At 49.3% G+C, this 12400-nt stretch overlaps 1 protein-coding gene across 3 annotated transcripts in view; it reads right to left on the reverse strand.

Moving 5' to 3' along the window:
- Window positions 1–3519: 3519 nt before the first annotated feature.
- Window positions 3520–12400, reverse strand: part of LOC133355844 (cytochrome c oxidase subunit 4 isoform 1, mitochondrial-like) — a 554855-nt gene continuing 545974 nt past the window's right edge. For 2 of the 3 annotated variants that reach the window (XM_061573248.1, XM_061573249.1), the window contains exons 2-5: window positions 10676–10750; window positions 8701–8868; window positions 4963–5094; window positions 3520–3827 (exon numbers count right to left, since the gene is read on the reverse strand). In XM_061573248.1, the coding sequence (XP_061429232.1) occupies window positions 3691–3827; window positions 4963–5094; window positions 8701–8868; window positions 10676–10748 (510 nt within the window). In that variant the 5' untranslated portion in view covers window positions 10749–10750 and the 3' untranslated portion in view covers window positions 3520–3690. The remainder of the gene's footprint in view (window positions 3828–4962; window positions 5095–8700; window positions 8869–10675; window positions 10751–12400) is intronic. The other variant, XM_061573247.1, reaches the window with a different exon arrangement.

The following is a 12400-nucleotide window of genomic DNA, read 5'->3' on the forward strand; positions in this document are numbered from 1 at the left end:
CGTCTCGAGTCGTGGGAACAGAACGCGGGTTTCGTGACGTTTCGACTCGTCAAATAAAAAGACGTGAGCGGCCTCATGCCAGGCCACGTCAGCCCCCCCCCCTCCTGCAGCACCTCCAATTGGCTCCGTACGGTGCGAAAGAAGTTCTCACATGTACCAGGTGTGTGTACATCTTATTGGAACGACACCCACAATCTTCCCCGCGTACAAAATTGTCTCTATTTAACGATGCTATCACCAGCGCACACTTTGGTTATATTGTTTTTTTCTTCCTATTTCGCTTCCTTCCCTCCCACTGTTTGGAACTGACAACAGTAGGTATATATTTAATGATTTGTTAATTTATGAAATCGTATACATTAGGTATGATCACAATAATAAGTGCATTACTGCTCTATTTTAAAATGTACCGTCATGTTAAGGTTCACGTGATAACGAGCATTTGCATCTGCGTGTGTATAAGCAGTTCTTGTAAGGCTTTCACATTTTTTTTTGCATATGCAAATTGACAATACTGTATCTCATGTGATAAACACCTCCGCCTGTATTTACACTGTTCATACAAAAAAGTTGTACAGTTGCCTTGCTGTAAGATTGTACTATCCTGTGTGACTACAGTAAACTAAAAAAAAGTGAGTGCTGCGTTTGTCATTTTTTTTAAACATAAAGTCTCACACTCTTAGTTCTTTCGGTAAAGTCACGTAGGTAAAAAATGAAATTAAAATTAATAAAAAGAAAAAATAGATTTTTTTTAAATTTTCATTTCATTTTTTACCAACGTGACTTTACCAAAAGAACTAAGAGTGAATCCTTGCAGTCACGAAAGCTTCAAATCTAGAATAAATTCTCACTTCCACTGCTGTACTGCTACGCACCTTTCACACTGAAGAGTCGGGCGCCCAGTGGTGGCTACCGCTGCACGTGGCTCCCTGCAGTGGTGCAGGCAGCAGCCAGTGATTGGTGGATCACACACACACACACACGTTGTGAAACTTCCTTCAACCCGTGGAAGACGATTGGGAAGAGCCGTAGCCTGGCTTGCTCGAATGCGGTACGGCAAAAAAAGTGTGGACTCCCACCCAATATATATTTTTAAAAACTTTCTTTTACAAAGTGAGCACCACTGAGAAACGTAGCTGTTTTTTTCAGAAGCGACCTGGCTACCACAAATCATAGCTCAACGAAGTGGCTTGTAGCTTGGAAATGTTTCGCAGCCACAAATACTCAACGCACCTTGATTCTAAATGGAGGGGAAAAACCGAAGGATCCCAAGAAAAATCCACGCAACCACCGGGAGAGAGACACAGACTCCAAATATACAGCAGCAGGCGTCAGCGTCGGGATCGAACCCACGACCTCCTGCACACCAGGCGAGGGAGTTAACATCTCCTAGCCACCGTGATGGAGAGACACTCAAACTCCAAATATACAGCAGCAGGCATCAGTCGGTATCGAACCCACGACCTGCATACCAGGCGAGGGAATTAACATCCCCTATCCACCGTGATGATGGACACGCAAACTACAAATATACAGCAGCAGGCGTCAGGGTCAGGATCGAACCCACGACCTCCTGCACACCAGGCGAGGTAGTTAACATCTCACCACCTGTTGTCTGTACAGACGAGTGCTGCCCGCTCACGTGCATGGGTTCTCTCCAGGTTGCGACCAACCAAAGGCCCTTTGGATCTTTGCTCATTGGGTGTGCATCTCGAGTCTTGCGTTCCTCCCAACTCAAGTAGATTAGTCAAACCTCGTAATAAGCAGGTGGCTTCTGCAACCACAACCGTTTAACAGTTTAACCGAAATTCGCGGTGGAATTGGAAAGCCGACTGAACAATAAGGTTATAACCGCGTTCATAATAACTACGACAATGTAAGCTTTTAGGAGTTAAGTGATAACCGGACGAAATGTTATTTATACGCAAGAACACCGTGGTACTACTTTAATTGTACCACAAATTATGCTTGCCCAAGTCGTTGCGACGTCAAACTTTCTTTCGGACATTAAACGGAAGTGCCCACTTGTCACGAATTGAAGGCCGTCACCGTGACTTTCGTGCCGAGGATGAATTGGCTTTTCTTTGGACGTCTCCAAAAATGCAAAGTCACCACCGCAATGAAAAATAATCGGTGTTTACCCCCTTCTGGCAACCACACGTGCTTGTGGTCAACATGCAAACACGTTCTGATAAATTCATTATCCTTGAGACACGAGACGGCCTTCTTTATGGCCTAGTCTCACCAGTGTGATCACAAGGCGAGCATTAACAAAGACAATGCATGTAACCAGAGCATTTATAGCTAGAGTCGAGCACACGATTTCTTGCTAAAAGGTATCTATTTGGTTTGAACACGTTAGCACCTGTTTGATTGCCAGAAAGGGTAAAACCTATTATTTTTCAAACTATGATACTGGCAAAAGAAAGGTCTCAATGTATCACCACCGCCATTTTTGTTTCGTTTCAATGTCGTAAAAATCGGTTAATCTAGATCAACTTACCCCAACACTGTGTACAAGGGGAAACCCTCTCCCATATCAGTGGACTGAAAGAAGGGCTGTACAACAAAATCACGCGCGCAAACACACAAACAAAACACACAAACACACGCAATCCAAGGCCACGAAAACGCCGCACAGGGAAACACAAAGGAGACGCTTGGCCAGGAACCCCCCACGCTACACGCTCAAGCAAGGAAACGGTTAACGAGAAGACTTCATTCATTGTAAGGGCTATGCTTTATTCACAAATTCTTCATTTAGATATTACATCTGTTAACGGTTCCCGATCTGAAGAGTGGGCAGAAGCGGACTTGGCCCCTATGGTCGTGTACCAATCATGAAGGGACGCACGCGCACACACCGCAATGTGGTCACCCCCGCACACAGGTGTGTGTGTGTGTGTGCAGGATCGTCCCTGGGAGGGATGGACTTTTCCAGACCGACCCCCCCCCCCCCACCCCCCATGAGAGACATTGCACACCACGAAATGTTTTTTGCCGGCACAAGACAACCGGAGTTGATAAATACGTCGTCAACTTTCGGTTACACCAATTGTATATGGCTGTTTCGTGGCGGAAAGTGTAGCAAGCAAGCGAGCTAAAACAAATTATCCGCGTTAGCTTGACGTGTACAGTATTAAACGTTTACGATTTGTCACCTTCGCCATAAGTGCAAAGCTAAATAAAATTAACTCGACAAATTGTGCCAAGGGCTAACTCCAGGGGCAAATCATTCAAATATTTATATCCGGCAAATTCGCCAATTTAATGCCGTGGTTAACATGCAACCTGGAAGCTGTGGCCAACAGTGCAACAACCCTTTTTGGGAAAATGCAGCGGCATCACCCAATAGTCCGCGTGCTCATCACGGAGGTGGCAATCAGTGCACCACCCCGTGCGCGTTAAGGAAAGTGAGCGTGCGTGAGCGCAGCTCCGTTTAAAGCGCGGCAAATGTTTTGTCTCCGTGGATGGTAGAGGAGGGGGGGGGGGAGGAGGGCCTGGAGAAGCCCAAAGAAGAAGCTCAGAGAAGAAGCCCACCATCTCTCCGGCATGACGCAAGGCCAAGTCCGCTTTTAGCAGTGGGTGTGACAGATGGGATACCCGTACACGCACGCACACTCGCACGCACGCCGAGTTTGGCGAGCGGGTGGTGTTGGTGGTGGTGGTGTTGGCGACGCCGTCGACAATTCACTTCTTCCACTCGTTCTTCTCGTAGTCCCACTGGGAGGAGAAGCCCTCCACAGGGTTGACGCGCATGTCCAGCATCCTCTTGGTCTGCATCGCAACCCACTCCTCGGACAGCGTGTGCGGCACCGGCCCGAACACTGCGGGAGGGGGAAGACGCATCGCAACGCACGTTTAACGTACCACAGCCGTCGTAACATCTCTATGTATGTAGAACTTATTTCGCACCCAACTAAAATCAGGTGTCGGCACAGACGAGCCGTGCCGAGCCGTGCCGAGCCGTGCCGCCGACACGGAGTAATTGTCCAAATTAATGTGTTTTTTTGGGTGAGATCGAGTAAATGTCAATGTGTCGTTAAACCCGCCACCACCCAACACAGCCAATTATTAAGGTATGTCAAGTAAACAAAACGTGGCCAATTAGTTACTTCAGCACACCGGTGTGTTGGAGAGTAAACCAACAGCATTTACAATTTGAGCAACACGTTTCCCTGGTAATTAAATGATGACGTCACCCTGAGGCTGCTCTATTTAAGAACGGAAGCAACAGGAGAGCTTCACCATTCTTGCCCGATGAAGCTGATTGTAATTATCAGCGAAACGTCGTACTACTCAGATTTAAAATGCTGTTGATCCTCTCTTCAGCACACCGGTGGGCTAAAGAAGTGAATTATTTTGTCCTTTGAAAACGTGACACATTTTTTACTGTTTGGCCGTGTCGGGTGGTGGAGGTTTACGACACATTTATAAATAACACGATCTGATCCAAAAACCTATATTATGAATATTGGTCGCGAAAGCCTACGTGTTAAATTGACGTAGTAATTAGTCGAGGCGCGTGCAGCCGACGCGGTGGTCGAGTCCCATAGCAGGTGACGCGGTGACGTCCTCGGTTTACCAACCAACGTCAAACGCGATAGATGCATATCTAGCCCTGCCTTTGATCTGGCCCCAAGCCAGAGTCGCGTGTCTCGTGAGGCCAGCATATTCCGGTTTGGTTCGGGCTCAGCTCGAATGTGCCAGTCGAATAGGGGGGGGGGGGGGGGGGTGGGGGGTGTGTACAAGTGACTTTCAGAACAGATTAATTGTCCGAGGGCCCAGAACAGATTTATCACTTTGTCACATCTGAGGTTTGTTCCGGTTGATCCGGTTCAGTCTTCCCAGTGCTGGGCAGGACTCGAGCGCGGCCCCCGAGTGAATGTGCGTACATGCGAGCGCGTGAGCGTGCGTGAGCGTGCGTGAGCGTGCGTGGGGGTGCCGGGGGGGGGGCCTCACCGTAGTGGCGCTGCCAGATGATGAGCAGTCCCGTGAATCCGAAGAAGAAGAACACCGCTCCAAGCACAGTCTTCCACTCGTGCGAGGGCTGATCCATCTCCGCGTACGTCTTGTTGAACATGATGCGGTACACTGCATGCCGGGGGAGGGAGAGGTGGGGGGGGGAAAACAACGTGGAGCTGCTTAAAGACGGGAGCAGTCTGCAGCAAATCAGTCGCACTGCTGTGTTGCGTGCAACCAAATCGCTTAACGCAAAGACCTACGGCAACTTGTCGGTGCCTGCGGTGGTCGCCCACCCATGGCTAAAAAGCCTGCTTGGCCCAACAATGTGTCATCTTGACAGAGTCATTCGCGTGAGTAGTATATCGTGACCAATATCATCCATAGTAGAGTTTTTTTTTTTGGGGATATATCACATAAATATAAATGTGTCGTTAAACCCACCACCACCCGACAGCCAACTGGCAATAGATACCCATTTTAATTCATATGCATTCATTAATCCCCCCACTTCGCACGTGAAGGGCTCACAAGTGACTTCATCACAGCCATCCCTCAATTTAAGGAACTAAACAGGAGGATTTCACCACGAATCTGGCTGTCGCCTGATGAAGCTAGTTGTAATTATTGGTGAAAAGTCACTCAGATTGGACATATTGTGGATTTGCTCTCCAACACACCGGTGTGCTGTACTAGTAATTAATTGGCATGTTCTGGTTACGTGACTTTACTAATTGGCTGTGTCGGGTGGTGGCAGGTCTAACGACACATTTATATTTATGCGATCTAACAAAATTTTTTTTACATTATGGAGTATCTCAAAACTCGAACAATTTGCAAATCTTCGAGCGGAGGCACAGGAGGACAAGGGCATCGACAGCACCGGTGCCAACAATCGCCGTCATTTTACAATAAGGGGGCGACAATTTTCCATGAATAATCCCGATTTATGAACGTAATATAACCATGCAACACTGCTTACCTTCCGAGACCTAACGAGATCGGGGGGGGGGGACACACATTCTGGGAGATTTGGTCACAGGGGTGGCACAATGTGCATACACGTTGGCGAGGTGTTGAGTAGGGCTCAAGGTAAGGTCGAACTCGTGCACAAGATGCTTTCCACAAATGAACTACAATACCTCGCTGATCTCGTCAAGGGAAGCATAAACCACCACCACGCAAACTACGGTCATCCTCGCAGCAGCGGCTTTTGGCTAACCCTCGAACAAAGACGGTCACCGCATCTCGCGCTCTCGGATGCGCTTCTGCGGCCGTCTGGAACGCTCTTCCTTTCGATCTTAGGAAGCCACTGGAGCTATGCACTTTTAATTCTAGATTGAAAACTAATTTTCTGAAGAACTGCTTTTAGTGTTTAGCTTGTCGTCCCTTTCCTTGCACCTCCGATTAGCATGAATGGCTATGTACGGTGTGAAAGAAGTTCAACATATATATACACACAAGTGACTATTATTTAACACGTAGGCTTTCGCGACCAATATTATTCATAATATAGGTTTTTGGGTCAGATCGCGTTATTTATAAATGTGGTGTAACCCTCCACCACCCGACACGGCCAATCAGTAAAAAATGTGTCACGTTTTCAAAGGACAAATGATTTGACTTCTTTAGCCCACCGGTGTGCTGATTACAATACCCTCCCCCCCTCCTTGCCTCGAATCACTGCACCAAATTGAATTGAATTAAATGATGACGTCACCCTGATGCAGCTCTATTTAAGACCGGAAGCAACAGGAGAGCTTCACCATTCTTGCCCGATGAAGCCGATTGTAATTATCAGCGAAACGTCATACTACTCAAATTTTTAAAATGCTGTTGATTCTCTCTTCAGCACACCGGTGGGCTAAAGAAGTCAATTAATTTGTCCTTTGAAAACGTGACACATTTTTTACTGTTTGGCCGTATCGGGTGGTGGAGGGTTACGACACATTTATAAATAACGCGATCTGACCCAAAAACCTTTATTATGAGTGACTATTATTGTTAGCAGAATAAATTCCTGTGGCACTACATAAAGCAAGAGGAGCGAAGGTTTAATCAATTAATAAAGGCGGTCTTTTAGCCCTGTGCATATGGGCGACACATCTCCGTGCATGTGTATGCCAATTTGCGTAGGTCGCAGCAGCACATTTGTGTCTTCATACTTGAGCAGAGTATTCCCACGCGTGTAATGATGCATTGCCACATAAGCAGTGTGTGCGCCCCCTTGTGGATATATTAGGTCCCTTATCCGGACGAGAAGAAAGAGGTGGCACAAAGAAGAAGACAACCCGATGATGCGGGCAGAGATGACAAGGAACCAGGCACTCTTTGGACACACGTGTAGCAGGATGGACAACAACAAGAACATTTAAAGGTGTGGTGTTGTTCGGAAAAAAATGGAAGAAGGCGGAAGGAGAGGAAGACCTAACGGAGTTAATGGCTTGACGATGACGGTGACATGAGAGATTGGTTCCACACAAGATGTGGCCACTACTTGAGCCATAGCGGCACAAGGCAGAGGAAAGTGGAAACAAATTACGAAATGTGAAGCAGACACCTCCCTATGGGCTATTGGTCCATAGATCGTGATGATGATCTGGACTAACCCCCCCCAAAGCATGGTAGAAACTTGATTTTCCCTCACCAACGATTTAGTACGATTGGCTATGTACGATGCGAAAGAGGTCCAACATATATGGGCGGTTCTAGGCTAGTTGAATTCTGCTCCGCATGAGCACTGCCCTGAGGCGCGTTTGGGTTCCGTGCAGCGATCCATTATTCATACTTTAGCTCTCGCGAAAAGCACGATAAAAAAATAGCAGAGCGAGGGAAAGCGAAACAGTCAAGCTATCTTACAGGAAAGAAGTCTCTGCCTCTGTCCTTTAGCCATCGCACTCTAATTTTAGTGTGCGTAACCATTAAGGCTAAGGTGGCTTAGCCCACGCTGCACCCATCGCGGTGCAGAGGTAAACGTGAGGGATCGTGGGAAGAGGGTTGCAGCAATTAGGTGGCAGGGGCAGGCACTCAAAAACCACGAAGCAATCTCCCAAACGATACGAATAAAGACCAACACTAAACTTTCATTTTACCAGGAAAGGCCCACCAAGCTGTATAGCTCTTTGAGAAGTGACCTGGCCACAAATGATAGCTCAACAAAGCGGCCTTATCACATGGAAATTTATAGCAGCCAAATACTCTAAACGCACGTTCATTCTAAAATGTGGAGGGAAAAACGGGAGAACCCGGAGAAAAATCCATGCGACCACAGGGAGAGGGAGACACCGCAAACTCCAAATATTCAACAGGCGTCAGGGTCTGGATCGAACCCACAACCTCCTGGATACCGGGTGAGCGAGTTAACATCTCGGCACCGTTAAAGGCTCTAAAAGGGGGATCCTTTAGCTTTGTGTGCATGTGGAGCGGAAGTATCGCGATTAGCGGACTGCACTACGAACCCCGCTTACGGCTATTTCACAGCTAACATCGGTGACGATAATCTGAACCGGTCCTGGGGCTCCCATATGTCGACTCAGCCTCAAATGAATACCTGGTGCAGTGTGTAAACATCGCCACTTGGGGAGACAAAGGCAGCCGGGCGTGGTGTGCTGGTCACCCACCCTCTCGTGTGCCGTGCCGGCCTTCATAGATGCTACTCGCAAACAAGCAACTGCCCCGACGGTCTGTTGAGGCTACACGTGGGATCTTTGTCTGTCTTTGGGTGCGTGCGCCACTCACGCGCCAGCTTCTCGGCTTGGCTGAGCGCCGTCCAGGGTCCCTTCTCCTTCTCCTTGAGCGCGAGCTGATGCGACGCGAGGTCGCGCACGTAGGGGATGTCGGGCAGCGGCACGTCCATGCGGTCCGTGTACTGGGGCAGGCTCCACTCCTCGGGCTTTGCAACCACCGCTGTACACACCGTCAGCATCGTCAGCATCGTCAGCACCGTCAAAACCATTGACACCGTCAGCATCGTCAGGAGCGTCGGCATCATCAGTACCATCAAAACCATTGACACCGTCAGCATCATCAAGAGCGTCGGCATCATCAGTACCATCGGCACCGTTAACACCATCAAGCAGCATCAGCAGGATCCGCACCATCGTCCCTACTCCGTGCTTTCACTTTGCACGAGTGTCAGCGCACGACACAATCGCAACGCCATTTCATCGTGCCGTTGACCGGATCGCCCAGGAGCAGGATTACGACTCGCAATCACTGCAAGTAGCAAAAGGTTTAAGTGCGACGGAGGTGTGCGACAACTGTACATGACTTCCTCCCTCTGCCCCACGGAAGGCATCACGACTCCCCTGGTGGGAAAGTGCTAATTTGGGAAACAATTAACAGCACTGAATAAGTGCAGCAGTTGGCGCCCCATGGATAGACTGGTCTCTGCCACGGGAATGTGGAATTTGTCACCGGCTGAGTTTGCCAAGGCGGTAAGCGCCGGCGAAAATCGCTCGTTTGTAACAGCGAGACATGTTGTCTTGTGACCCGAAATTTACTGCGCAGACCGTAACTAAACGCGGGCACATGCACGCAAAAACATTTCAAAGATGCCCAAACGATTATTCCTCAAGAGATGCTTTACAGTAATATAATCTCTACACAGGGTCAAAAATAAGCTTATGTGTAACTAGAAATATAAAACGACACGTGACATCACATGTACACACAAGCAAACAATCATTATTTATGCATTGCAAACCCTTAATATGTTTGCCATTTACAATAAAAACGCAAGTGTCCAAAGGTTGTGGAAACAGTTGACTAGAATGGCACGCTAACACAGCACACACGTTTCATCATTTGGTACGGAAAGACCATGCCAAATTTAGCTTTTACGTTCAAAAATGAGTCGCGTTTTCAATTGCACCGATTCAGGTTTCAGGTGTTATTTTGTTTGATCGGGTAAGAAGTCCGGAGACCAGTATGAGTCTCATTTGCAAGAGTGACCCCCCCTGGGGTTCACTCGTTATTTGAGCACACCTGGAAGGTCAGAAAGATTACCTTTAAAAAAAAAAGAAACGATAAGACAATTGTCATGTCCTACACGTCGTGCTTTGAAGACGATAAAAAAAATTCAACCGATTGTAGACGCCGCAGTAATGGAGACTGCACTGCGCAAAATGCAATGCCAAATGGAACACCGGATCCAGGCCAATGACGGACGGGAGTCACAGCCAAACCATAAGTTATTCTACACCTCCACCATTGAGAATCAACGGTAGGTGAAATGGACGGTCAAGGAAAACGAGACTTCTGTAAAAAATTTTTTAAAGAGTGTCGATTTTAGTTTTTCTTCCGATTGCAATATGCTCCATTGCTGTACTTTCCTTTGCTCCATTTGGTTTTCTCTCTATGGGTGCGTGTGAGCTACGCCCAGGTGCAGTGGGTGCGCTGTATGGTGCGCGTGTGTGAGCTGCACACAGGCGCAGTGGGTGTTTGTGTGTGCGCTGTATGGGTGCATGTGTGAGCTGCACACAGGCGTAATGGGTGTTTGTGTGTACGCTGTATGGGTGCGTGTGTGAGCTGTACACAGGCGTAATGGGTGTCTGTGTGTGCGCTGTATGGGTGCATTTGTGAGCTGTACACAGGCGTAATATGGGTGTTTGTGTGCGCTGTATGGGTGCGTGTGTGTACTGCACAGGGGTACAATATGCTGTGGGTACTGTGGGGGGTACTGTGGGTGCCACTGCGCCCGTGTCACCCATACCGTGGCCGTGCCGCGCCGCCGTGGTGGCGAGCGCCCTCCGTCCCATCAAACTCAGCATACGTGCGGCCAGCATCTGCAAAGCACACGTTCACACACAAGACGCCCAATCCTTCATCGTCGTCATCACCGTCATCATCTACGGCTTCACAATGTGTCTCACACGCAATCAATCCACACCAAGTGCTTGCCACAAATGAACCACAATACCTCACTGATCTCATCAAGGAGCATAAACCATCACGCAAACTCCGGTCATCCCTCACAGCTGCGTGTATTGGCTGCCATTGAACAAAGACGGTCACCGCATCGCGTGCTTTCAGATTCGCTTCTGCAGCCGTCTGGAACGCTCTTCTTTCCAATATTAGGAAGCCACTGGAGCTATTCAGCAGACGACTGATAAAAGCCAGAATCGACCTAGGAGAGGCCGACGATCAGATCAGATATCAGGAGGTCACTGACGTTAGCCGTGGCTGGGAATTGAACTCGGGTATCGGCAGGTGCGTAGCCCAGTGCGCCAACCACAACAACAACCGTAATTCGCCACCAAGTGGCGGTGACATCACCACGGCGCTTGTGGCAGGCTGTGCACTTTAAGGCCCCCCCATTAAGTATCTAAGGCTCGTAGGCAGGTCACGGGACAGACCCAGGTGCCATGGGTTGATGGACTGAGATGACTGGTACCACCTGTGCCCCCTAATGTGGCAACTGACCACAATGCCACTGCTTGCACATGACAGCACCCGGTCACGAAGTGGCGATGACGTCACCACAGCCTGCACTTTGAGATCCAGGTGTTGAGGGTAAACTACATAACACAGCATTGAATGAAAGTGCTGATAGTAAGCACCCATCAATGTGGGTACACACTACGTGTGGCTAGTAGCACGCCCGGCCACCTTCGTCTCCCTAGGGGCGATGTTTACAGACCACATCAGGTAGTCATTTGAGGCCGAGTCGCCCTAGGGGAGGCCCAGGACCGGTTAAGCATTTTCGTCACCGTTGTTGGCTGTGAGTTAGAATCGAACTTATGTTTCCAGGTTCATAGCGCAGCGCGCTAACCGCTGCGCCACCACTACCCACGATAATCTTAAACACACACAGTGCACGCACATATACACACGCAAAGCATGAGGAAACTTGCCTCGCCCACACACACAGAGCAGGTAGAGAGAGAGAGAGCGAACGAGCGAAGCCCGGCCCACACGTGGCTTAAACGCCATGAGCGCCCTGCAGGCAAGGCACGTACGCGCAGCAGCAGTAGCAGCGAGCTCATCAAGGGCAGGCGCGGACAAGCGGACGCGGCGCAGACTTTGAAGGTCGCCGCTTGCCGGTCCGCACACTCCACCCCCCTCCCACCACCCCCCCGAGGGCAGCCACGCTGGCACCGTCTCAAGCTACCGCCACCCGGCCCCCGGGGAGGGGATCTCACTCATCCAGGTGGCCCTCTGCAAGTCAGGCACGGGCCATTGTGGCGGGAGGGCTACTTCAGTAGCCGGGGTTTGACACGGTAGGTCATGGGGTTTGCGCGATCTTCATGCAACAAACCTCCCCAGGTCGACCTTGAAAAAGATGTATTGTGGGTTATTATCGTGAATGTATTTCAATCCTACACTGCGACCTTATGGCCCTGGCGGTTTGTCAAGAGCTTGGGCGATGGCGCTTGAAATAGCCGCTCACGGTCGCGAGAAAGAGCCACTGGATGAGCAGCCTGTGCGCTGCGCAGCC

The sequence above is a fragment of the Lethenteron reissneri genome, chromosome 52 (assembly GCF_015708825.2).
Source record: "Lethenteron reissneri isolate LAM-NWPU_2019-01 chromosome 52, ASM1570882v1, whole genome shotgun sequence".
NCBI classification, from domain to species: Eukaryota; Metazoa; Chordata; class Hyperoartia; order Petromyzontiformes; family Petromyzontidae; genus Lethenteron; species Lethenteron reissneri.